We start from the raw sequence: 27,405 nt of genomic DNA, 5'->3' as shown, positions 1-27,405 counted from the left end.
GGGGGGGGGTGTGAACTTTGTTTTGACAGAGACCAGCTATAGCGCTAATACACAGTAAAACAGTATTTTGAATACTGAACAACTGTTACTGGCTTCTCCCCAACATCTGTATTGGGTAAGTCCAGATCCGGCAGAAAATGAAGCGCCCTGTTGGCACGTGTTGGTGGAAGAGGTTTGTGCAACTGTCTTATTTTTTTTCCACTCGCCTTCTGTGCGTGTGTATGTTTGTGAACAGGTGTATATCAAATCAAACAGGAATGAAATGTCTTCATGTTTTTCCCCCCTTTCCCCACCCTGTTCCCTGTCTCTCCCTGTTTCCACAGGTCAGCGTGGAAGTTTTGGTAGAGTATCCTTTTTTTGTGTTTGGACAGGGCTGGTCATCCTGTTGCCCAGAGAGAACCAGCCAGCTCTTTGATTTGCCGTGTTCCAAACTCTCCGTTGGGGATGTCTGTATCTCACTCACCCTCAAAAACCTGAAGAACGGCTCTGTTAAAAAGGGCCAGCCCGTGGATCCTGCCAGCGTCCTGCTGAAACACTCAAAGACCGACAGCCTCGCGGGCAGTAGACACAGGTATGCCGAGCAGGAGAACGGGATCAATCAGGGAGGCGCCCAGATGCTCTCCGAGAACGGTGAACTGAAGTTTCCAGAAAAGATAGGATTGCCTGCCGCCCCCTTGCTCACCAAAATCGAACCCAGCAAGCCCGCGGCCACGAGGAAGAGGAGGTGGTCAGCGCCGGAGTCCCGCAAACTGGAGAAGTCGGAAGACGAGCCACCTTTGACTCTTCCTAAGCCTTCTCTCATTTCTCAGGAGGTTAAGATTTGCATCGAAGGCCGCTCTAATGTAGGCAAGTAGAGGCCGCGTGGGGAAAGGAAATCGGCCCTCCTTTATCATTTGTATCCAGATTACTGTACTGTAGGCTTAATAACACAGTATTTACATGTTATCCTCTTCCTTTAGGTTTCTGTTATAACCTTGTCATTAGAGTTACAGCTGGTGTTGGGCAGGAGACGGTGCATATGCTTTTCCCACGCGTGTCTCTTGGTGGGTGGGCAGCTGGGGGCCAGGGCAGGTGCAGCCCAGGCCCCGGGCACACATCCTGGTGGAAATGAAGGTGGTCCCACGGCACCTGCCTTTTCTAGAGGCACAGATGCACCCGAGGGGCGCTGACTTCCACCAGTTTCAGGACGACGGTCTGCAGGAAGGGAGCTGCGGCGGGGTGGGGGCGCGTGCTTGTGGGGGTGCTGGGGTGCCACCGGGCCGAGCGCGGGGCTCTTTTCTCTCTGCCGCCCTCTGCCTCCCTCTTTGCTCTCAGACGGGACTGGAGGTCCCGGGGAATGTCCTCAGGAGGTTCTCACGTGCAAAATCCACATCAGGACCCCAGCTTCGGGGCATCCCAGAGAGGCATCAGACAGCAGACGGAAAGCTAACCGTGTAAAAGAACGTTTTTTTGTTTTTGTTTTTTTTTTCCTCCAACATATTTTACAATAAAAGCAACTTTTAATCCTAGAGATATATATTTCCCCCTATGGGGCCTGACTGCACTGATATTTTTTTAAAGAGCAACTGCCACCCGTGGGATTTCGTTTCTGCTTTACGAGTGCAGTGATATTTCCGGGGCGTCGTGGCGGGCAGGGCAGCCCCCGCTGGCATCGATCCCCACTGGGGGGGTGGGGGGGGTGGGCAGCGGGGGTGGGGGAGAGTGAACACCCGCTCTGGTCTCTGTGCAGTGTTAGGAAAACCAATCAGGTTAAATTGCAATGACTTCCCTCCCAAGAGGTAGACGCAAACTGCCGTTCAAGAGAGCCCAGGAAGCTCTTCGTGTCCGGTTTGCAAATCTTTTGTCTTTTAACTCTAGTACTGTTTATAGTTCATGACTATGGACAACTCGGGTGCCACTTTTTTCAGATTCCAGTGTGACATGAGGAATTAGATTTTGAAGATGAGCATATATATATATTACTATCTCTAAGCACTTAAAATGCTGTTCACACTTTATTACCAAGCATCTTGGTCTATCATTCAACAAGTACTGTATCTCACTTTAAACTCTTTGGGAAGAAAAACAGAAAAAAAACTTCAGTTACTTTCTTTTTTTTTTTTTTTTCCAACACTGTAACTACATTTCAGCTCTGCAGAGTTTCTCACGGAGCAAGATTTGAAAGTTTCAATGTGGTTTAAAGGGATGAATGTGAATTATGAACTAGTATGTGACAATGAATGACCACAAGTACAGCCTGCTAGGAGGCACTCTTCACTTTGATGTTTGAGAAAGAATTAAAAGCATATGCAGAGCTGGCAGAGGAACTGAGAGGAAAGGGATGGAAAAAAGAATACTCACTTTTGTCCAGTGTTTTTCTTTTTAAGATGAACTTTTAAAGAACCTTGCGATTTGCACATCTTGAGTTTATAATTTGTGTGATATTCCTGCAGTTTTTATCCAATAACATTGTGGGAAAGGTTTGGGGGACTGAACGAGCATAAATAAATGTAGCAAAATTACTTTCTAACCTGCCTAAACTCTAGGCCATTTTATAACATTATGTTCCTTTCAAAAATCCATTTTGGTCTTTCTACCGCATCTGTCACATAAAACCAGGTCTTAGCAGGACAACTCTGAGAATTTTCTTCAGATTCATTGAGAGAGTTTTCCATAAAGACATTTATATATGTGAGCAAGTTTTGTTTTGTTTTTTTTTTTAAAAAAAACCAATTACGTTATGGTCGTTGTTATGAATGTTATTTTCAGAATGACATTTTTTTCCCAACAGAAATCAAATCAAGATATAATGTTTGGTACAAACCCAGAAAGTATATTTCACAGTTGAAACCTTTTGTTCCCAGAGACCTGAAATATTGTTTGTGGGTTTTGAGTGTGTATCTTAAAGTGCTTTTTAAAAAAAGTTTTTTATTATAAGGAGGGAGAAAATTTCAAATATTCTTACTTGGAATGACTGCAATGAATCTGAACAAATACTTAATCTTTCTTTTACCATCGAAAATCGTACTTTTTTCCATTTTCCAAATTAAAAAAAAAAAATTCTAATGTCAACCCATTTTTTGGCTCTCTAGTATTCCTTCACATCTAGCTCTCAGCAGAACTAATGATTTTTGTAAACCATTTTCTGGGGTGTACCAAAAACATTTGCATAGATTTAGAATAGCTAGAACCAGTCCTGGACTTTGTTTGATTTTTATTACCTTCTCAGCATGCTAGCAGAGAGCTGGGTGAGTCCATTCTTGCAGTCACACTGCTTACTTAGTGCTGTATTTTTTTTTTTTTAATGTTTCTGTTTAGAGAACTTGCTTAATATTCCATATATTCTGCTCAGGGCACTTGCAATTCTTAGGTTTTGTTTCTCTTTTTGTTCTGATGGTAAGAGGAATACGGGGCTGCCATATAGACTTTGTCCTCAGCTGTACCACTAATTCCAGCAACTCACGTGGCCTCGGAGAAACACCCACCACCTTTTGGCTTCTTTCGAGTATGGAACTAACTGGATCCACACCTCCAACACTAAAATGGGAAACATGTACATGGTTCGGAGCAATAGAAACATCATCATCATGTTTGTGCTTCTATTTCAGGTATAGGAATTATCAAATAATTGGTTCTTTCTAAACTTTTGTCCCATTTCACGTTCTTGCTTCCTTAGCATGTGCAATACTTTCTGTGCCAATAGCGTCTAATCCGTGTGCTCTAGAGAAAGCTCAGACCCTTTGGGGTTTTTCCTTATTCGGTCCATCTTTCCTGTCCTGGCCAGAGAAGGGCTGGAAGGAAGGAGCCAAGAAGGGGACTGCCTCCTGCTGCGCGTTCCCCCTGCCGCGGATGCTGAGGCCCGGAGCGGGGTGCTCTGTGGAGCCCCGTGTGTCTGGCCGTGTTGCAGAAAGAGCAAGCAAAGGAGATGGAGGGGGAGAACGGCACTCCCCCCACCAGCACGAGGAATGGTGGACGTGGAGGGAGGAGGCAGAGGCATTTCTAAGACGCACTCTGGAGCCATAGAGCCAGGATCCACCCACGGTCCACGGTCTCTTCCGAGAGCGGGCAGCCCCCTCCTCCTCCCTGTGTCCTTGGGACTTGGAGCCGGACCTCCGCGCGCAGGCAGGAAGCGTGGCCTGCTGTGCACGCTCCGGGCAGCCGGCCAGCAGCTGTGGAGGGGGCCCCCTGCGAACCCTGGTCACCGCTCCTCTGTGGCAGCTTTCTCTTCAAATAGGAAGACCATCCCGAGGACGGGGGCCCTCCTCTTGTTTGCAGACGTTGGCGAGCCCCGAGGCTCCCAGAGCAGCCTTTGTCACCACCCCTGCGTAGCAGACCTGACAGGGCAGGCGTAGAAATTCTTCGGTGCCGTGCAGCCTGCGAGGATCAGCTGTGTGCCTCCGTACTGTGTCCACTCTGCAATATTTACCGAACCCGTCTTTTGTTCTCTCTCTCTTTCCTGGTTTCCCTTTTTCGACTAATAACAGCAGGCCTTTTGCGTTTACAGTGGAACACAATCACCAAGAAATTAGTCAGGGCGAAAAGAAAAAAAAATAATAATAATTAACCAACAAACAAGAACCTCTCTTTTTAGGGATTTCTACATCTATCAAATGACTGTTCCTTAGAATGTTTTAAGAATTATTTCAGTTTGTCGGGGCCACCTTGGGGGCTGGGGGCGGGGGGGAGGGCGGCGAGAGAGGGAGATGGATGCCATTTACCTCAAATCTTTTCAAGTGGAAATCCAAAATTGCGTTTTCATTTGGACCGTTCAGGATCATTTTCTATGTCGGTTAGCTTTTTGTTTTCTCCGACTCCCCCAGTGTGGTTTGGGATGATTTGTTTCATTCGGTTCTTTTTTTCCTTCGTTGCTGTCCTCCATCCCGTTTCTGACTCTGGACCGTGACCCTCTGTGTTTTCTGTTAGGTGAGTGTGCTGGGTTTTCTCTCCCACCGGGAAGTGGCAGCACCCCTCCTTCTCCCCTCTAAGGAACTCTGCAGAACCTTTCACACTTCTAACTCAGGGACGGGGCTGGCGTGTGTGTGGTACACTGGTGTGTCCAGAAGCAGCACTTTGGCTGTTCTGGAGTAGGGTTGTACAACGTCAAGGAATGTTTGGATTTCCTGCATCTTGTGGATTCCTCCTTAGATACTGCATAGATTGCAATATAATGCTGCATGTTCCAGATGAACAGTAGCTCCTAGTAATCATAAAATCCACTCTTTGCACATAGTTTGATCTTTACTGAAATACGTTGCCAAAATTTATTTTTGTTGTGGTGTAGCTCTGGAATTTTTTTTTTTTTTTTTGAAGACAACAGTTGACAATACCCTTTAACATCTGTGACTACTAAGGAAACCTATTTCTTTCATAGAGAAAAAAAATCTCAGATGCTTTTGAAGACACTAATGCCATGCTATTTCAGATCTGGGTGAAAAAGCAGAGCTCTGGGGACTGAAGGCCAGGCTTTTGGAGCTGTGTCGTTGTCATGACTACTGTTTCATGAACTACAAGCAGCTCAACAAACCCAGGTCTGTTTTCTCCTCCAGCCCTTTGCACTTCCTATCTCCTAGTCACCCGTGACAATCCCAGGTGAAAAAAAAAGGGCCAGTCGTCTCCATGGCCCAATCCAGCTTCTTTGGTGATGATATGAAAGCAAAGGGGATTGTGTGTGTTGGTTTTTAAAGCAACGTGGAGGGCTTTGTTTGCAACTCAGAATTTCTGAAACGGAGAATTTATGAATACATCCAGTAATAACTATATGGAGAATATACTTTTTTTTTTTTCATAAAGCACATGCATATGCCATTGTGTTGGGTTGGTTTCCTCTCTTTTTTCCACGGACAGTGTTGTGTTTCTGTTGATAGGGAAACTCCAAACTCTTTGCACACCTCTACTCTGGAGCTGAGATTTCTTTGACGTAGATGACCTCGCTTCAAATATATAACCTTACTGATAGGATCTTTTCTTGTAGCACTATACCTTGTGGGAAATTCTTTTCTTTTTTTAATGTACACCTAATTTGAGAAGCTGAAGAAAAAAAAAAAACTTTGAAGCACTCACTTTGAGGAGTACAGGTAATGTTTTAAAAAATTGCACAAAAGAAAAATGAATGTCGAAACGATTCATTCAGTGTTTGAAAGATATGGATCTGTTGAAACAGTGAGTTTCATACCTTGTTTGTATTAAAAAAAAAAGCATAAAGGTTGAAAGTTACATGTTTTTTGTATATAGAAATGTGTCATGTCTAAATGATCAGATTTGTATGGTTATGGCCTGGAAGAATTAGTACGTAAGAGGCTCTTCAACTATACTTATGCTTCCTGTTTTTGTTACATAGAACCCTCTTCGGAGGAAGAGCACCTCTGTATTCTGCAATTTGAGAATACTGTTCATTCCTATGCTGAAAAGTTACTTCTCTGAGCTCCCTTCTTAGTTTAAACTCTTAAGCCATGGCAACTCCTTTTTCTTCAGAGATGATGTTTGACATTTTTCGCACTTCCTGTTCCAAGAAACCCAAAGAATATAATTCTGAACAAGAAGTGTTTGAAACAAGGGATCCTAGCTACCAAGAAAACGGGACTCATGATGAGGACACATACACACACACACACACACACACACACACGTTTCAGCCTTCTTTCCCCCCCATACCTCATTTCAATGGGGGGTAGAGCATGAATTTCAATGGAAATGCCTCGTTTGATTTTGGTTTGATGTTGCTTTTTTTTTTTTTCCTTACTATTAAGAGGCCAAAATAAATGTGGAGTAACTTCTCAGAAGAGTCATAGTCTGTCCAGAAGTCAAGCCAACCAGCAGACACTGGACAGCTGAGGGGGTACTGAGGCAGATCCCCCTCCAGTTCTTAAAATTCAGAAGCTCAGCCCCTCCTTGACCATGACATGCCATGTTCCTGGTAGCTGACGTTCACCTGTACAAGGGCGGGAGGGAACAGGGGCTTTGGTTTTTCACATCCTCATGACTTGCATACCCATGGTTCAGCTGTATTAAGATTAAGTGCATTTGGCCAATAGGTAGTATCTATACCGAATTTCCGCCACTTTTCTTCTCTGAAAGGACTCCAGTCTTCCACTGCAGATAATTGGAGACGTCACCCAAGTTTTCTTTCCCTTTAGTTTGTTCGTTTGCTGTCTGGATGGCCGATGAGCCGGTCTCCTTTTCCGTGGCCAGTCTCAAGGCCCCCTTTGGAAGCGCTGTTTACAGTAAAATCCTTGCCGAGATCCCATACTGTCCTCTGGAATGACCAGTCTGAGCGGTTACCGAGCTGGGCGGGGAAGGTCCCGCTGGTTCTTACACGAACCACCGACTCTTATGAAACGATGTGGTCCAGGAGCGGGGCGACTTCCTTAGTGGGTGAACATGACACGTGATCGCCTGTGCATTCGGTTCTGTGAATACTGCCCTTGTGGCCTTGGGATGGGGGGGCGGTTTCTTCCTCCTCAGCCTTCCTTGCTCCCTGTGAACCCAGACCAGTGTCAGCTCGAAGGGTGCAGTAGCGCCCTGCCAGTACGCGTGGTGGCCTTCGGTGAAGAGAAGAGTCCTCATTTCTAGCCACTGGGGTCCTGGTCCCAGAGCCATCTCTGAGATGCTCATCGTTGTGTTTTTTTAGCATGAGGTCCCCGCCGCTCCACACTTCCAATTGTATGCCTCCCACCGGCCAAGGGAAACGAGACACACAGAGCTTTGTGGGCACGATCAGACTGACATGGCCAGTACAGAGGAGAACTAGGGAAGGAATGATGTTTTGCACCTTATTGAAAAGAAAATTTTAAGTGCGTACATAGTTAAGAGCTTTTATTGTGACAGGAGAACCTTTTTTCCATATGCGTGCATACTCTCTGTAATTCCAGTGTAAAATATTGTACTTGCACTAGCTTTTTTAAAACAAATATTAAAAAAATGGAAGAATTCATATTCTATTTTCTAATCGTGGTGTGTCTATTTGTAGGATACACTCGAGTCTGTTTATTGAATTTTATGGTCCCTTTCTTTGATGGTGCTTGCAGGTTTTCTAGGTAGAAATTATTTCATTATTATAATAAAACAATGTTTGATTCAAAATTTGAACAAAATTGTTTTAAATAAATTGTCTGTATACCAGTACAAGTTTATTGTTTCAGTATACTCGTACTAATAAAATAACAGTGCCAATTGCAAACGTGTCCCTTGCCTTGTGTCCGGTCCTGGTTGAGAGACGAGGCTGAGGAAATGCTGCCGCCTCCTCATCTGCTCTGATCACCGGTTTAGGGTGGTGGCCGGTGACATTAAGGCAATGCCTTTCCCACTCATTTTCAGGAGTGGGGAGGTTTGGTTATGCCTGAGATGAGATTGATACATGGCATGTCTCAGTATCTGGTGTCCTGGCTTGTTCCGTTCACGTGTAATTCTCCTAGATGAACCTTGCTGTTTTTACATGATCATTTTCCTTCTCAACAGAATTTGGCAGCTTCCTGGACTCTTGTGGCATCAATGCTACACTGCTGTATAATTTTGCTGTAGCCTGGTTAGGGGTCGGAGGATGGAGAGTTCGTTCGTGTTTGCTGTAGTTCATGCCTGTTAAAAACTCAGAGGTGTGTGCTGTGCCCAGTCTCAGATGTGGCTTTGCAGGTGCCCCAGGAAGTAATTAGCCCCAAGCAGGTGAAGCCCTCTGCCCACCTCTGCATGTGTGGGTGTCAGCTTCTTCCATTCGTAAGGTTCTGCAGAGCCAGAAGAGACCTGGGCATTCAACGAGGAGCTGTCACTTAGCTCAGAGACAGGTGTGTAACTCCTCTCCTGTTACTCTCTTCTTGGCTAGGTGTCTGGGGACTTCTCCTTTTAGGACTTAAAGAAAGCTGAGGTCCTGATGCGTTGTGAATGCTAGTGCGTGAAAGAACACCAGCATGTAAATGAGCAGCCATTAGCTAAGCCTGGTGCCCCAGATAAAAAGGCTGACCGAGTCCTCACCCTCCAGAGCAGGCTGGGTGGACAGGGGCAAGTCTGGCAAAGCAGTCGGAATCAGTGCCTTCCCTGTTGTTTTAATATTAGATGCTAACAGCCCTGGCACATGTGGGGTCCCATAGCTGTGATACTTACCTGAACCCATCAAACTGATTGCAGAAAAACCTCTGCTTCGCATGCCGTGATGAGCCGGACCTCGACCTTGACACCAGTAAAGCACAGCGGGAGCCCACAGGTGGAGCAGCCCAAGGTGAGTGGCATCTAGTCAAGGGCTCTGCCCCCCGCCCACCCTGGCACAGGAAGTGGCTCCAGTACGGGTGCCCCCATGCCCACTGCTATTGGAGGCAGGGATGAACTCGCCAAGGAAGGTCAAACTCCTGCTTCAAAATGACCCTGACGTGTTTCTGCCATGACTTATGTTTTACTTCCCTAAAATCCAGGCGAGCGAGGGACCTGCCTCGCTGCCTTTTTGAAAGCAAAGAGCAGAGGGTCTGCCACATCTCTGCACAAGATGGATAAAAGTGGGTGCTCATCACTGCAGAGAGGACTGTCCCAAGAGAAGCCATGGTGTGCTACAGCCTGGGCACAAAAGGGACACTGCTGATCCCAAGCTGAGACAGGAGTACAGAGAGGGACGCTGTTGGGAAAGTGTCCTTACTACGGATGCCTTTTAAGGGATGTAAGGCATCTCCCTTCCTTCTCTCCCCTGCTTTGCAACAAAGAATCTCTTAAACTCAAGGGCTCACGTGTGAAACACGCCTTCCTCAGGGTGAGCGGGGCGCTCGTACCTCGATGAGCAAGCAGGAAGGGTGCAGGGGCTCCAGCAGCACCCCCACATCTCACTCGATGTTCAACATCCTTCAGACCCTCATCTCAGCCCTGTAGCTGTTCGTGTTTCTCCATGTACAAGAAGTACCCTAAATGGATTGAGGGGGAAAAGCATTACCAGGGAGTTCAAGTTGCTGGATCTCTTAAAGGTCATCTTCTAAGACCAAACGTGGACCTGGGAGTTCCTGGACTGAGGATTGGGTTGGATTCTGCGTCGGGCGTCCATCACCGCGGACACATCAGGCAGGTAATCCCGCCCTTGCTCAGAAAGACCGTGCGGCCCCTTGCTGTTGCTGCAGCACCATCGAGGGTCTTTTCAAAGAAAATGGCCTCCTGTGTCTGCTGCTCTAGCCTCGTTTAAAAGGAAATAAAACACACCGGGCTGCCCACCCATCCTCATCCTCAAGGAATGCTTCCAAAGAAGTGGCCAGTCGTCACCCATTCTTCTGTGTTCACTGTTTAAAACAAGTGTCACAATGGACGGCCGTGGGATTCCCGCCAAGGCCACCGGTCCTTTCTCCAAGAAAGTACCACTGTCACCAGTCAATGCATGGACTGTGATACAGTGGTGCCCAGTGGCCATTCGTGGGGTGTAGTCACAGCCCTTCAAGGGAACAGTTCTATCGCAGATGCTAAACCACTGCCTTTCAGGAAGCCACTGGTCAGGATCTGGGCTGCTTTTTAGTGCCACTCTACCTGCCATCGTCTGGGTGGATAACGCTTTCCGTGAAAAGATCCCACCAAACTTCAAAATAACGGAGTGCCTCTTTAAGAGAGAGGCCAGCCTGACAGGCTGGGCCTGCGGAGGGAGAGGGAGGAAGTGGAAAAAAAACAAGACTAAATGAAAAATCAAGACAGAGACCGCTTCCCTGAAGCAGCACCAAAGGCCGTGACAGGGGACCTGTTCCCAAAAGGCACGTGTCAGGAAGGAAGGGGGAAAGGCGTGGGCCATTACCTCAGGGAAAGCGACACTTCAAGGTCATGGCCTGGTCATTGCTTTCGTTTGTTTCCAGCAACCACCATCTAGAGGGAGAGAAGGCCGGTTCCTGCGGCTGTGGCCTGGCCTGGCCCATCCAGCACCCCGCCCCGGGGACCTTGACCACTAAGAGCCAAGGATGAGAAGGCGGCAGAAAACCCCCAGCGCCCCTGAAAACCTGCTTCCTGCAAATGCAAACTCCGCACACGAGCAAGTCTTAATAGCATTATATTCAAGTGAAACTGTTTTCTTTAAAAAAAAAAAAAAAAAAAGAAGAAAAAGGAAGAAAGAAAAAAAAACGGTGCCAAGGGTTAGTTTTAACAATGAGGTTCGGGATCCCGGGCAGCTGAGCTCTGACCACGGATCCAGTGAGGGCCCTGCTTCTGGGCCCCTGGACCCAGGGGAGCCCCGCAGCCTCCAGGTGACAGGAGCGAAGGGGGTGGCCTTCAGCCATGAGGATGAGCGGGAACCTCTGCCGGCACCGGAGGCGGGAGGTGGGAAAGCAGGCGTGGACGGGGACGCTCCCACCCGCCCGAGGCCGCCTTGTGCCCGAGGTTAGCTGAACACGGTGTTGTGCTGCTGCGTCACCCGGATGAAGGTCGCCCTCCGGCTGAGCTCTTTGAGTTTGGCGGCTCCTACGTAGGTGCAGGTAGACCTCAGTCCCCCGAGAATATCCAGAATCGTGTTCTCCACGTCCCCTTTGTAAGGTACTTCCACGGTCTTGCCCTCGGAGGCTCTGGAAGAGAAGGGAGGGGTTTTTGGTTTTTTTTTTCTTTCCATCTGGTGCTTCTCCCGCAAGATCCCAGCCAGAAGGGGTCTCAGCCTGAGCCCTTGAAGCAGCACCAAGGCCCCGGGCAGCTGAACACCCGCCGCCCCCTGCCCCCTGTGGACCCCACCCCCAGGTCTGACCCAGAGCCCCAGATCCCTACAGGATGGGGGGACGCCCTCACAAATGACCCTCCCTGCCGCCACCACTCCTGCCTGTCCTCCCCAGTCACCAAAAGGACAAGCCCAGATGGCCCCCGCCCCCGCTGCCTGCTCTCCAATCAGTGGCTCCAAGGGGACATTCAAAGGAGGAGGAGGGGACAGAGAAAGGGGCCACATCAGGGCTGCTGGGGGACACAGAGTCCTCCACCCATAAGAGGAGTGGCTCCACGCGCACGGCTGTCTTTCCAGGCCCTCGCTCAGTCCCTGCGTCTACACGAGCCACCATCCCTGGCAGGCATGAGGCCCCCACGAGGTGGAACCAGAGCAGAACTAAGGACCTTCACAGCTGGAGGCTTCAGGGCTTTGGGTCCTATCTTTCACGTTTGCAGGGGGACACAGAGAACTTCAGAAGGTCTGGCACAGGGCACAAACAAGTCAGCTACATCCAAAGGTCCTGGCTGAGTTTTGTCTCACTCCCCACAAGGCCACCAAGCAAGGCTGCCTGGTCCCCTTACGGCTAAATGGAGATACGGCCCAGACTTTCTTTCGGAGGGACAATTACTCAAAGGGAATCTTCAATCTGAGCCCATCTCCAGCCCTCATCGAAGGGCCACGTGATCTGGAAATTCTACCAACCCAATTCTGGAACCTTCTTTAGCCGGTCTCTTCAGCGAAAAAATAGCATCTGTTTAGCAACAACTCATTACCTAGCATCTCAAAAGGGTATTAACTCTTGTGCATTGAAGTCCACACATGCAAGACTACCCTCTGGTGAAATCTGGCTACCTAAACCACGAGCCAGACCCTGGGCTGGCCTGGGGGCTGGTCTACGTACGGGACCCAGCTCCCAAAGCCGGTCACTGGCCACAGCCAGGATGACTCACAGAACTGTACATGCGGCCAGAAACCAACACAGGCACATGGGCCTGAAAGGATGGCCGTTTCATCTTTTTTAAGAGAGAGATTTCCACGGCCTGGCCGGGGCTCCCTGGACATTAGCCAGCTCCTCAGCCCCGCTGCTCTGCTAAGTGCTGATGACACCTTTTGCAAGTCATTTATCCTTGACGCTCAAGTCCTCTCATCTGTAAAACGAAGGTCTTTGATCTGTCGCTCAAGGATAGCATGAGAACTAAGTGGGTAATGACTGGGAAGGAACTAGCAAAGCATAAATAACTCTGCCGTAATTAAATAGACTGTCAAAGCAAGAGAACCAGTCTCAGGAGGTGAGCACGGTGGTGAGGCAGAGACGGGGAGACAAAGAAACGCAGCCGACAAGGCTCAGGCGGCCTCTGGACTAAGGTTCTGACTCCTTCGGCACTTTCCTTCCTTGTCTAAGATTTGCATCGGCTTCTGGAACTGACTCTTCACACTCTCTCAAGTCTTCCCCACCCCGCCCCCGGTCTTCTTAGGGCCCCACCCACAGCATATAGAGGTTCCCAGGCTAGGGGTTGAATAGCCACCAGCCTACACCACAGCGAAGCAACACCCTCCACCTACACCGCAGCTTGTGGCAATGCCAGATCCCTAACCCCCTGAGCCAAGGCTAGGGATGGCACCCACATCCTCATGGATACTAGCTGGATTCCTGACCCACTGAGCCACAAGAGGAACTCCGAAAATCTTCTATTTTCTGTTTTGTCTAAACGCTGCTGGAAATCACAGATGACTTTTCTCTTGGCTCTTTGGCTTCTGTTTGTGCCATAACCTGGCCGGCCTTCTCTACCTACTTTTCTTAGAACCCCAAACAGATGCCCCAGCTCGAGGGCAGAAAACGTACCACAGGCAGAGCATCGGGCTGTCGTGGCATTGCAGCAGCTCTACTCCCAGCCCAGCACACAGGAGACGGGCCCGAGCTCTCGAGTGGTGACAAGTGCTGCTGGTCAAACATTAAGCTTCTCGGCCAGATGACCAGGTCGAAAACTGAGGCAGTGAACCCCTCCCTCTCCCCTCGACACACTGTACAACCGCCCCCATCAGTCACCACGCGGGAGGCAGAGGGCCAGCTGAAGCCGCGTCAGAGGGTGTCTGTCCCTCTTGCTCCGTTGGAAGGTTCCAGGATGAAGGTATTAACATAGTCCTGTCCTCTTCCATCTTGTCTTCCCCACACTCTGTCTTTATTAAGTCCCCCCCCCCACCGCAAAGAGAAAAAAAATGACTGGAGTGAGCCTACCAGCACCAAGGAAGAGAAGGGCGGCCGGCGGGGGGACCCCACTCCTGCCAGAAAACGTCAGGGAAGTTGAGATTTTCACCTCCAGCCTGGTCCCAACCTTACACAATGCACCTGAATCCTACGTCCTCCTGATAGGCTTTTGGGTGTGGAGTAAGTAGTAGCAAAGAGTGGGGCCTGAGTTTCCGTCCCAGAAAGGCCATCAGCCCTCTCACCGTGGACATCCTTCTGAGGATGCAGGACCGGCCTCCTGGCGCTGCTGGTCATCAGCACCAGCGCTGATGGCCAACTCTGCGGAGCAGGGAGAGGCCGGGGATGAAAATCTGTCACGACTGTCTTAAAACACGTGCCGACATTTCCAGTGGAAGTGAAACTGATGAGCGGCCCTTCAGCAGTGACATAATTAAATGCTGCCTGTGTCAACTGTCAGAGCCCAGAGGCAGCTACTGCAGGTGACACCCGACAGCACTCTTCCAGCAAGGCCTGGCCTCACGTGCAGGTCCCGACCACACCTTCAACCCAGCTCTTCCAGCCTGAATCAGCTCAGCTCCACCCCTGGCTCATTCAGCGATGCTCCTGCCCTCCCCGGGGAAGGCTGGAGGGTCCCCTCCAGGGCTGGTGGAACAGGAGGCAGCCCCACTCACACACACCCCCCTCGTTCCAACTCACCCCCAGACCGTTCCAGGACCACAAACACTCCAAAGGCTAGTTGGAGAAAAATTACGGCTATCTTGAGAGAGGCAAGATGTTTTCTAGCTCCTTCCAAACAGACTCATATGCACTGAGACCTAGTTCCTTCCCATTTCTGTAAGAAGCCGGGGGAATGGACCTCATCAGCGACAGCTGCCCCTCCCCCAACTCCTCACCCCCCGCCCCCCTACCTGTACTCGGCGACCCCTCCTGAGTGTTTCTTCATCGCGGTCTCCGAGCTCATCCCGTAGAAGAGCTTGAGCTTCTGCCCGTTCCTCTCGATCACCTCTCCGGCGCACTCCGTGTGGCCTGAAAACATCCCTCCCAGCATGACAAAATCGGCTCCGGCTCCTGCGCCCCGACAGTGGGGACAAAAGGAAGCAGCAGAGAAAAGAGCTCAGAGGACACTGGCTGTGGAAAGATGTGAGTACAGCTGAGTCACCCTCCCTCCTCCTGGCAACAGTCAGAGAAAAGCCCAACCTCCCCACTTTGGGAAAAAATGAAGAGCGGACGGGCCCTGGATGCTCCAAGCCATGAAATCAGCCTGCTGATGGTGAGTGGTTAACACACTGGGGGAAAAAAAAAAAAAAAATCCTTGGTGGTTACTGATGATTCCTGACTACCTTCCAGAAGTCTACCTCTTCTAAGATCAGAACAACATTAAGCACTGGGTAGCACCTCAGCACTTGCCCCATCTCACACTTGACGCCGCTGCCACGTCATTGGGCATCTGGTCTACCTGAAGCTCAGTGCTCTCACTCTGTACAGATCATGAAAGGACCTCAGGACAGACAGAACCTGCTAGAGACTGGGCATGAAGAGAAACCTGTATGTTTATGTGCATGTGTGCGTGTCTTTATGCGCCCTTGTGTATATATGCACATCGTGTATGCACACATACAAGTGTGTGTATGCACGCCGTGTATAAACATATCCTGTGAAACTACCCGCACCTCTGTGGTGATAAACACTTGACTTCCAGAATAAATAATATGCCTATTATTCATCCCTGCATGGCATGAAACTTCCAGGACAGGTCCAGAGGGGCCTGGGGTATGGATGCTGCCTTTGTAGGTTATGTTGGATCAGGACCAGGAACAGTTGGACGAGCCAGGCTGGCTCACTGCTATGTCCTCCGCATATATCACAGCACATGGCAGACGTGGTGAACTAGCTGTCAGGAAAGCAAAGGTGTATGTGGAAGGAATAGAAATAGCCACTGCTCCCCATCCTGTTCATGGATAACAGGCCGAGGCCCTCCATTGACTAGGAGGTTAAAAACAAAACTGCTACATCATCTCCTAAGCCCTATTGAGGGGTTACACTCAAAATAGGATGTCAGGATACAGACGTATTAAGTTATCAGGATGAAGGACAAGGAAGAGCTAACACAGGAGCCCCTGAAACACGGCCTTGACCATGTCCACCTGTTCACTTCAGTATTTACAAGCGGACTCTGGGGTGTGTACTAGGCATTACAGAAAGGCAGGCTCTGCGGGGCTGGCCCCTGGGCCTGGCACAAAGGCAGGCGAGGCAGAAGAGGACCCCTCTACCTGGCAGCCAGCTCTGCAGACTCTTCCCTGCAGGGTCCCACATCCACTGGCGGGCTCCTTGGGCTCCCCGCCATGATTATAATGGGGTAGGGGACAACGAGTGTCCTGCCCGGCCTCCTGATGACCACACCCCCGGGAGCCAATGTTAACATCAGGAACAAGGAGCTCAGATCCATTCAAACAATGCTTTGAAGTGGCTTCTAATTATTTTCCTTTCTGAATACTCTCATGTCCTCTCCTAACCAGCATGTTCCCTGACCCAGGCCCTCTCCCTCCAGAGCAGTGGCTGCACTTCCTGGAAGGGCGCAGAGGCGGTAAAGCCGCCAGAGCACGAGTCCAGAGGCCATCCTGGGCAGAGTACCAGGTGTGCTCCAAGAAGGGAGCCCGGAGCGAAACCCATCAGTATTAGGTATACGCAGCTTAAAAAGCAACGGCAGAAATGTCCTTGCCTGATGATTCTCAGAATAAGGAGTAGGGAACATAGTGCTGCAGCAAGAGTCTGGCATAGTCCCTGCTCTGCCCCTGACTGGGGGACCCCTAACCTTGTCACTTGCCTCTTAGGGCCTGTCTCCAGGCCATTCTCCGGGGTTGCTACAAATCCCAGCTGCTAAGAACACTGCCCCATGTTTCCTTTTGTCATTATCAGTCAGTGTTCTAGAAATAGCAATTTAAAAAATGAACTAAGGAGTTCCCGTCATGGTGCGGTGGTTAACGAATCTGACTAGGAACCATGAGGTTGCGGGTTTGATCCCTGGCCTTGCTCAGCGGGTTAAGGATCCGGTGTTGCCATGAGCTGTGGTGTAGGTTGCAGATGTGGCTCAGATCCCATGTTGCTGTGGGTCTGGCGTAGGCCGGCGGCTGCAGCTCCGATTAGACCCCTAGCCTGGGAACCTCCATATGCCGCAGAAAGCAGCCCTAGAAAAGGCAAAAAATAAAAATAAATTTAAAAATTAAAAAAATAAAATAAAAAACCTGATGTCCAGGCCTAAGAGGAACTCCAACAGCGATACAGCAGTCACTGAACACAGGTGAGGGAAGAGCCCCTGGTGTCCAGGGACTGCTAAGGCAAAAAGTTTCCCTCCACCAAAAAAATAAACCAACCACAAACCTGGCCCGGGGGGTCGGGAGGGTGGGGCCAGAGGTGTTTCATCGGAGCCCCCAGGCTGTGTGGCTGCTCTGAGTGCTGACCCAGCTGCCTGCGCTTAGCGAAGGCTCAATGGCAAGCAGGGGGCACCCGGGGCTGAGATGCTGGACCTCCCGGGGCTTCCCCAAGAAAACACCTGGCTGGAGCCAAAAGGTCCAGCCCCAGGGATTGCAGCCAGACGCTGCTGCCCCCTAGTGGGAAATGTGCTCCTCAGCACCTGGTGAGAAACTGGCCCGTCCCTCCTGAAGTTTCCGGGCATCAGATCTGAAACACGCCTCTTCCACATGAAGCCTGAGCCTTCTCAACCTTGACTCCTGGGCCAGGACTTCACCTACACCTGCCAGCAGGATGCTACCCCTCCATCGATCCCTCGCCCCCCAGCCTGCTCTGCCACCAGCCAGAACTCAAATGATACCAGGATTGGGGCCAGCTGGGGCTGAAATCCAAGGAGAGGAAACTCAGGATGGGCCCTGAACTTCCCCACGCACCCACCTCAGGGAGCTCCCTCCCCCCCTGCAGTCCCTTACCAAAGGCTTTGGCGACATCTCCTGGACACGTACAGCCTCCGTCCTTCAAAGAGAAAAGAGCAAAGAGGACTCAGCAGAAGCTCGGCTAGGCTGTCTCCCTCCCCACGGTGACTCTGAGATATCTGCTGGCCCCCTGCCCACCCCCCCAGCACACACCCTCAGAGCCCAGGCTCTGCCCTCAGCCCGGCACCATCCATTCCCCAGCCCCCTCAGTCCTGTTTCAGGGGTTCACCACCGCCTGCTCTCCCCCAGGATGCCTGGAGAGCTGAGCGGGCAGGGCCAGGACTGGACCCCATCCTCCGCCAGCCCCTGCACACCATGTCATACCATCCAACAGTCACCTCTGCCCACTGCCTCGTGCCAAGTGAGATTTATTTAGCACAGGAGCTCAAGTATTTCATGAGCCAGAAAGGGCACTGAATTCCCTATTTCCAGTCCCTCCACCTGTTGGCTACTAACCTTCCTACAAGGTACCAGTTACCATGAGTCCAACACGTGTTCCTGACACCCATTTGACCCACTCAGAGCGCCCCTGGGCTCTGGTTCAGTGTCTGCCAGGATGGCCTGTCACCCTGGACTGCCGGGCACAGTTGGGCCATGAGGGTTATGTTTCAACCCCGGGGACCCAGTATGAGGCCACCAGGATACAAACCCAGTGTGTTTCCTCACTACCACGAGAGGCACATGATCACCAGGCTGCTACTGGCAACAGGGCCTGAGGTCTCAGGGGGAAAAGGCCAGCGAGGGTGGCCTGCGCTGGCAGGCCACCCAACACAGAGAGGCAAAAAACTGAAGCATCAGGATGCTGGGTCAGCACATGGGGCTGGCACCACAGGACAGAGCCCAGGGCAGGTCTCAGAGGCAAGAGCCCATCCCCAGGAAAAGACACAGGAGACCCATTGTTATGACAGCAGGAAGGTACATGCTCCCCAAGAGCTGGAGGGTGTCTCGGTGGACCTGAGACAAACCCCTTTACAAACAGCATCTCCAGCTGAGCATGGGGGTCTCTATGATTCAGTCCTTTTCTGATTTGCTTTGGGCCGGTCCCTCCAGGACCTAGACCTCAAATACTGCTTCACTGCTTCTTTGCAGTTCTGACCAAAAGCAAGGTGTGAAGGCTCAAGCTTTTGCTTGTATGAGTATGTACTGACTGCAATCGTCTCCTCCATCAGGTGCCTTATTCACGGTGACTTCTTTGACCTCGGGGGGGGGGGGGACCGTGGGGTCAGGAGGAATGGTCATTTCACAGGCAGTCCCTCCATATAAGGTACTGGCCAGAGCCCTTCAGGGAAGACGGTCCTGGATCCAGCTCCTAGGATCCTGCTGGTGCTTCAAAGCTCCAGAAATGTACTTTGCCTTCCAAAGCTGCGACCCCTCCAATGCCCTTCCCTCGATCCGCCAATTATTTGTCAAGTGCTTTGTCCCTTGATCAAAACCTGTTCTCCACAATAGAGGTTCAAACTTAAAACCTTGAAAGAGTAAATAAACGCATGCTCCTGATAAAACAGTCCCTTTTAGACAATCTGACGTTTAGAAAAGGTGCAGTGCACGCACACATACATTCACACACACACTCACACACACTCCCTAGGTCTTTGGGCCACTCACTTGTGGATGAGTAGCCTGTGACTGCAAAGGTCCCACCACTGAGCTCAGCCATGGGGTCTGACTCAGAATGCCTTTGCTTTTGTGACCTCCCTCCCCCCGCCTCCCGCCTCCCAGCAAATGCGCTCTGCTCTTTCCTGGATGCGCCAAGATCTCCAGAGTTCATAAGACTTTGCGGATGTGCTGCAGAGAAGAAACCACACACAGTGCCCTGCCTGCTCGCTCTGCTGGGGGAGGATCTATGAGACAGACAATGCAGGGCAGAGAACCTGGACTGCAGCTTAACCCAGTGCAACCCAACATCACGTAACGCTTCAGGACCAAGGAGTCTGCTCCCGACTACCATTTACAGGTCATTTCCAATGATGAGTCCAGGCATCCTTTCATGCTCTCAGGAGGCAGAGCAGTAGGGGGAAACCTCAGCAATCTGAGACACACAGTTACTTTCACACGTGAACAAACATGCATGGCTGCAGGGAGTTTAAAAAACAAACAAAAAACCCATGCTCCTTGAAGCAGACACATGCACCTGTATGTTCACTGCAGCACTATTCACAATAGCCAAGACAGGGAAACAACCCACATGTCCATCGACAGATGAATGGATTAAGAAGATGTGGTATAAATACACAATGGCATACTACTCAGCCATAAAAACGAACAAAATAGTGCCATTTGCAGCAACATGGATAGAACTAGAGACTCTCATACTAAGTGAAGTAAGTCAGAAAGACAAATGTCATATGATATCACTTATATCTGGAAGCTAATATACGGCACAAATGAACCTTTCCACAGAACAGCAACTCATGGACTTGGAGAAAAGACTTGTGGTTGCCAAGGGGGAGGCGCAGGGAGTGGAATGGACTGGGAATCTGGGGATAACAGATGCAAACGGTTGCCTTTGGAATGGATAGGCAATGAGATTCTTCCGTATAGCACTGGGAACTATGTCTAGTCACGTATGATGAAACATGATGGAGAAGGATAATGTGAGAGAAAGAATGCATACATGTATGAGTGACTTGGAGTTCCTGTCGTGGCTCAGTGGTTAGCAAATCTGACTAGGAACCATGAGGTTGTGGGTTTGATCCCAGGCCTTGCTCAGGGGGTTAGAGATCTGGCATTGCCATGAGCTGTGGTGTAGGTCGCAGATGCGGCTTGGGTCCCAAGTTGCTGTAGCTGTGGTGTAGGCTGGCAGCTACAGCTCTGATTAGACCCCTAGCCTGGGAACCTCCACATGCCTCAGGTGTGGCCCTAGGAAAGACAAAAATAAAATAAAATAAAGTGTAGGAGTGACTGAGTCACTTTGCTGTACAATAGAAAATTGACAAAACACTGTAAACCATCTATAATGGAAAAAAATAAAAATCATTTAAAAACAAAAACAAAAAAGTGAATATTCTAAGGATCACTAGTTTTGTTTTCTAGGAGTGTTAAGGTATTTTAGTAGAAAAGGCATCACATGACATGAGTGGAGATTCGACCTGTGAATTGTCAGCAGCACTTTATCCTAGAAATACTTGCCGTCCCTAAAAGAAGGGTCGGTCAATCATGCAGGCAGTGGACAGAGAACCCAAATCAAGCACCAACTATGAACCATGGACTGTCACAAACTTCATTTTTTCTATTCAAACACCGTAAGAACCTGAGGCTGACATTTTGTAGGTGAGGAAAAACCGAGAGGGAGGCTCAGAAAGGTCGCGTGACTTGCCCAAGGTCACACAGCTATAATAATGATAGAACAAGATTAGACCCATCAGCTCTAAAAATGTCTAAAACCTACACACCAAAACACGAGCAGTGGTTATCTTAAAATGACAGTTCCATAAAAGCAAAAATGAACAAATGGGACTTCATCAAATTTATGCACAGCAAAGGAAACCATAAACAAAATGAAAAGACAACGTACGGAACCGGACAAAGTATGTGCAAATGATGCGACCAACAAGGGCGTAATTTTCAAAATACACGAACAGCTCATTTGACTCAGTAACACAAAAGAAACCCAACCAAAAACTGAGCAGAAGACCTAAAAAGCCATTTCTCCAACGAGGGCATACAGATGGCCACAGACACAGGAGAGGATGCTCGTCATCGCTCATTATCAGAAAAATGCAAATCAAAAAACTACAGTGAGGTACCAACCCAAGCCGGTCAGAATGGCCATCATTAAAAAGCCTACAAGTAACAAATGCTGGAGAAGGCGTGGAGAAAAGGGAACCCTCCTACACTGTCAGTGCAAGTGTAAACTGGGGCAGCTGCTATGAAGAACAGTATGGAGGTTCCTCAAAAAACTAAAAAGAGAGTTGCCATATGAACCAGCAATCCCACTCCTGGGCCTGGGCATATACCCAAAGAAAACTGTAATTCGAAAAGACACATGCACCCCTATGTTCACAGCCTATTCACAAAATAGCCAAGATATGGAAACAACCTAAATGTCCACTGACGAATGGATAAAGAAGATGTGGTACACATATGCTATGGAATACTACTCAGCCATAAAAAAGAATGAAATAATGCCATTTGCAGCAACATGGATAGACCTAGAGATGATCATACTAAGTGAAGGTAAGTCAGAAAGACAAATACCCTATGATATCGCTTATATATGGAATCTAAAATATGACACAAATGAACTTATCTACAAAAGAAAAACAAACTCACAGACATAGAGAACAAAATTGTGGTTGCCAAGAGGGAGGGGGCGTGGGGGAGGCATGGATTGGGAGTTTGGGATCATCAGATGCAAACTCTTATATACAGAACAGATAAACAAGTCCCTACTGTACAGCACAGGGAACTACATTCAATATCCTGTGATAACCCATCATGGAAAAGAGTATGGAAAAGTACATATATGCATAACTGAATCACTTTGCTGTACAGCAGAAATTAACACACTGCAAATCAACTACACTTTTTTAATAAGTGTTTTAAAAGCCATGGTATTTCTAGTAATCTTTATTTCCTTTATATTTCTAACTTTTTCTAGGCTAAACCTACTGGTTGGGGGAATTTTTCAAGCCTCAAAAAAATTTCTTTGGATGACTTTTGCTTAGGTCTTTGCAAATAATGGTCTAACTGTTCCTCAACTACTACATTAAAATCAACCAAATTAGAGGAAATGTGCTGATCCATCTTTCTTTCTTTGCAGAGGGTCAGGGAGTGAGTGTAGACAAGAAGCGTTTGGGGATTCCTCTGAATCAGCTCCACCTCTACCATTCCCTCCTCAAACTCAATAAGCAGGCTCTCATGCACTGATTAAAATGTTGGCTTTGAGGAGTTCCCGTCGTGGCGCAGTGGTTAACGAATCTGACTAGGAACCATGAGGTTGCGGGTTCGGTCCCTGCCCTTCCTCAATGGGTTAACAATCCGGCGTTGCCGTGAGCTGTGGTGTAGGTTGCAGACGCGGCTGGGATCCCGCGTTGCTGTGGCTCTGGCGTAGGCCGGTGGCTGCAGCTCCGATTCGACCCCTAGCCTGGGAACCTCCATATGCTGCGGGAGCGGCCCAAGAAATGGCAACAACAACAACAACAAAAAAAATGTTGGCTTTGAAAAAGAATGTATGTGTGTGTGCATGTGTGTGTGTGTGAGAGAGAGAGAGACTGGGTCACTTTGCTGTACAGCAGAAAATTGATAGAACACTGTAAACCAACTATAATAGAAAAAATAAAAATCATTATTAAAAAAAAATGTTGGCCTTGAGTAGAGACAACAGTGACCCCGGCCAAACTCTTCATAGAACATTTTTTAGGTCCTGTGAAGCACTGCCAAGTCTGAGCCATTTTTTTGTATCAGTGGGCAGTGGACTCATCAGTTTGTTTAAATCCCTCCCCTTCCTCCAGGTTCACCAGGTCCTGACTCTGGAGGACATGCGTGGGGACCCTGTGGGCAAAGGACGAGTTATCAGCACAAGTTAAGCTGAAGTCCCCCCATGCAAAGTGGTGGCAAAGGTGCTGAGCAGGGGTCCTGGGCCAACCCTGCACACTTGGCAACTTCAGCGAGCCCTTTGCCCTCGCAGTTTCCACATTTTCTCAAGGGCAGGAGTGGAACACTGGAGATGAGCAGACCTCGGGTTGGGTGCAGGCTCTGCCCTCTATCAGCAATGCGATGCAGAAAATGCTACTTAAGGTCTCAAAACGTCTGTCTCCTCATGGGGTGTGGGGGTTAATTTCATGTGTCAACTTGACTGGACTACAGCAACTAGATATCTGGCCAAACACTGTTCTGGGGGTTTCTGTGAAGATGTCTGGGGGTGAGATTAACACATGAATCAGGAGACTGAGTAGAGCAGACTGCCCTCCCTATGGTAGGTGGGCCTCATCTAATCAGTTGAAGGTCTGAACGGACCCAAAAAACTGAGCCTTCCTGACTGCCTGCTTTTGAACTGGGACACTGGGTATTGACTCCAACTGAAACACTGGCTCTCCCTGGCCTGTGGGCCTTCACAGGCAGACGGAACCACACCATCAGTTCTCCTAGTCGCCAACTGACCCTGCAGATCTTGAGACATCTCAGCCCCATCACTGCACAAACCAATTTCTTATATTAAATCGAGAGCTGCACACCCACATATACATGGTATGGGTTCTGTTTCTCAGGGGAACCCTGATGCACCTGTCCAATTACAGTAACAGCTACCCCTACTTAGATTGTTCCAAGGACTAGAGATTATGTGTGTACCGTGCCCAGAAGATGCTCAATATATGACAGAGATTACTTCCTCTAAAGCTGTTTCCACCTTTAGAATTCTCTCCTTTGTGTCATGTTCCCAGCAGATGACAAGACAAAATGAACGGGTCACACCTTCATCTTCGCCTCTCCAGGGGTATCCTGGATTTCTCAGCCCTCTGCCTCTCAGAAGCCCACATGGGCCACAATAAAGAGAAATCTGGTTCGAGTCCAGCCTCTCACGTGTAACAGATGCTCCCTGCTATGACTTCCCTCCAAATTTCAGGGGCACAGCCATGTCACTTCAGCAACAGAAGTATAAATGAGACAGCTGGAAGGAAACTGGACAAAGTGGCAGGAGCCAGAGAGGTGATGGTTTTCCAGTGGGTTTGACTCTTGCTAAGTGGGAGATACCAGCTTGTTAAATCCCATTAGACAATGGGGCGGGGGTGGAGCGGGAGGGAAGAGCTGCTTTGAACCCCAAGATGTTCGGTGGTTAGAAGGAATGAGCTGAAGTCAAGGGTGCGGAAGCTGTTTAAGCCTACGAGCCTCCCTGGGTCTGCTGAGTTATGGTGCCACGAGGAACTGCCGGAAGCTTGAGAGGCCTGGAACAGAGCCTTCCCGGAGGCTTCGTGGCCCTGCTGATGCCTTGATCTTGGACTTCGGGCCTCCAGAACTAAGACAGCCTGGTTTGAGTCCCCCAGTCCGGGGTGCTTTGTTACACAGCCCAGCAGGGTGACTGGTGGCCCTCTCCTTTCTTCCAAGCTCCCCACAAATGTACGTCCTGCCACCCACCACCTCCGGCGGTGGTTATTACCTAGAGTTATTACTACTATGCTGCCTCTCTCACCACAGAGGAAGTAAGGAGCAGGGCCCATCCCTCTGCTGAATGTCACCGCTGGGACCATGCTGCCTGGCTCACCCCTCGAGCCCACAGGATGCCAACAAGGCTCCCAGACCCCTCCCCGGCCCTGCTCTGACACTCACGGAGATAATGTGCCCCTTCAGGCCATGGGCTGAGTCTGCGCACTCGATCACGGCGCTCAGCTGGGGGTAGCCCACCCCGGTCTTGGTGCGGGTGGTACACACGGAACCTGGATGAAGGAGGGGGGTGGGGGTGGGGGGCGAAGAGAGATGGTTATAAACCAGCAGAGCACAACACAAGACTCCAACATGAAAATTCCCGTCAGGACTCAGCAGGTTAAGAACCCAACCCTCAGTATCCATGAGGACGTGGGTTCGGTCCCTGGCCTCGCTCAGTGGGTTAAGGATCCAGCGTTGCCGTGAGCTGTGGTGTAGGTCGCAGATGCAGCTTGGATCCCACGTTGCTGTGGCTGTGGTGTAGACCTACAGCTGCAGCTCCGATTCAACCCCTAGCCTGGGAACCTCCACATGCCCCGAGTATGGCAATTAAAAAAAAAAAAAAAAGCCTCCAGCACTGCCACACAGCCCAGCCCCAATTTACTGGGGCTACACTTTCCATGGTGGAGGGAGGGGCGTGGTGGGGCTGCCCCGCAGCTCAATGGAGGTGGTTGTCACCGCCACCGTCTGGCCACACGTCCCCTCAGGGCCTCACCACCGTCCTCTGTGGATGTCCAGGACATTCCACTCTACACCTGTCCCTCTCACTCTCCCCTATGATGTCCGCTCCCACTAACTGACTCTCTGTGTTTAAAACGTCATCTTTCCCACCTTCCTTCACTTTCCGCATGACCACAGGGAACCTCAGCTTCTTCCCGTGACCTTGCGCTCTCTTGACCTTCAACCTCAGTCACACTGCTAACTTCTCTCAGCCTCGGTGCCACACTTCCAAGGTGGAAGTCAAAGCCCTGGCCTCGCAGGGCTGCAGGGGACTCAACAGCTGCAGAATGAAAACCGTGCAGGCTGCCATGAGGGCCTGAGTCAAGGGCACCAGCACTCCGGGCACCCCTGCAGCCACCCTGACCTGGCCCTGGCCTTCTGTTCCTCACGCACTTGCGGTCATCTCTCCCCCACCCCTGGCACCCCCCCATCCAGCCTGGACTCTCAGGTCGGCTTCCACTGCAGGACTCACACCAGCCACCTAGAGGCCTTGACTCCCGCAACCTCTGCCCTCCCCATGGTCAACGCCGGGCCTGGCTGCCCATCTGCAGGGGATTAGCCCATTCAGGTCCAGCCAAGTCATACCAAGAGCACCAGCATCTCCAGCTGGTCCCCATGCTCAAACCTCGCTGCCACCCCCCCAGCAGGGGAGCGCCAGCCCCAGCATCACCTGGATCAAGCTCCTCCCCCCGTCTCCTCCCACCCCTGCTCCCCGCACTCCAGCCACACTGACCTTTCGCTCCTCCCTTAGGGATCCTCTATACACGATGCTGTCTCTGCCCACGCGCGCCCCCCTCTATACCAACCCCCTGGTCTGGCCCTTTCTCATCTTTCAGGCTTCATCTTAAATGTCACGGCCTCGGGGAAGGTGTTCATCCCCACACTTGCTTCCAGAGGAGTATTTGAATAATTATTTGTGCTGGAACCCAGGATCTGCTTGCTGGAGAGGAAGCTCCACGGATGTTCACAGCTGTTGATGTGGCGCTAAGAACAGAGCCTTGCGCATAATAAAGGTGCTGGAAAGAGTGACCGTGAATGCCAGAATGAATGAGTCATCCACGGCCCTGTCTCCACTGCTTCACCACCACCACTCACGCAGCCCCGCCTGGACGTCTGGTGGTGCCCGCCCATGGGGCGCCCTGCGGCAGTACAAAAGCCTGGGTGCGCTCTCACTGCCACCTGCCCCGTGCCTCCTCTCCTGTTCCCCACCACCGCCAGGGGTCTCCCAGCTTCCCGAAAACCTCTCCCAGGGGTCCTTAGGGACAGGATAGGAGAACCATGGCTACACCCCCAGACCTGGCTCCAGCAGGGAAACCCGGACTGGGGAGCCACCTTCTCCTGCATCTGGCTGCAGGGTGGGACCAGCTCCTTATGCCACTCACTACCCTGGGGCCAACGACCCTTTCTCTCCACCAAAGAACCCTGCTGTAGATGGGCACTGCACGAGGCACAACTGGAGTTTCATGACCTCTGATTCTGGTCCAGAATGCCTTCCTCCTTTCCCACTCAACCACCAGATCCTGCGGAGGGCAGGGACGCCAGCTGCTGGGCCCTGGAGCTCAGCACAAGGGAGGGACAAGGTGTGGGAGTGGGCTTGACTAACCCCCAGGTTGAAAGGAGAAACCGGGTCCCTACCTCCTCCAGGCCCAGGAGAGAGGGGTCAATTTTTTTTTTTTTCATCTTTTTAGGGCTGCACCTGCAGCATATGGAGCTTCCCAGGCTAGGGGTCAAATCGGAGCTGTAGCCGCTGGCCTACACCACAGCCACAGCAACACGGGATCCAAGCTGCGTCTGCG

General features: G+C 50.3%; 2 protein-coding genes across 5 annotated transcripts in view; one reads left to right on the top strand and one right to left on the bottom strand.

Moving 5' to 3' along the window:
• Positions 1–945, top strand: part of ATXN1 (ataxin 1) — a 418,270-nt gene extending 417,325 nt beyond the window's left edge. For all 3 annotated transcript variants that reach the window (XM_047795260.1, XM_047795259.1, XM_047795261.1), the window contains one exon: positions 324–945. In XM_047795260.1, coding sequence (XP_047651216.1) covers positions 324–854 — 531 coding nt within the window. In that variant the 3' untranslated portion in view covers positions 855–945. The remainder of the gene's footprint in view (positions 1–323) is intronic.
• Positions 946–10,949: 10,004 nt separating this feature from the next.
• GMPR (guanosine monophosphate reductase) overlaps positions 10,950–27,405 on the bottom strand; it is a 40,037-nt gene continuing 23,581 nt past the window's right edge. For both annotated transcript variants that reach the window (XM_047795258.1, XM_047795257.1), the window contains exons 6-9: positions 25,016–25,122; positions 17,747–17,789; positions 14,714–14,873; positions 10,950–11,474 (exon numbers count right to left, since the gene is read on the bottom strand). In XM_047795258.1, the coding sequence (XP_047651214.1) occupies positions 11,294–11,474; positions 14,714–14,873; positions 17,747–17,789; positions 25,016–25,122 (491 nt within the window). In that variant the 3' untranslated portion in view covers positions 10,950–11,293. The remainder of the gene's footprint in view (positions 11,475–14,713; positions 14,874–17,746; positions 17,790–25,015; positions 25,123–27,405) is intronic.

Source organism: Phacochoerus africanus, chromosome 9, assembly GCF_016906955.1.
Source record: "Phacochoerus africanus isolate WHEZ1 chromosome 9, ROS_Pafr_v1, whole genome shotgun sequence".
Lineage (NCBI taxonomy): Eukaryota > Metazoa > Chordata > Mammalia > Artiodactyla > Suidae > Phacochoerus > Phacochoerus africanus.
The sequence above is the reverse complement of the archived record's forward strand: the minus strand, read 5'-3'. Positions and strand labels throughout refer to the sequence as shown.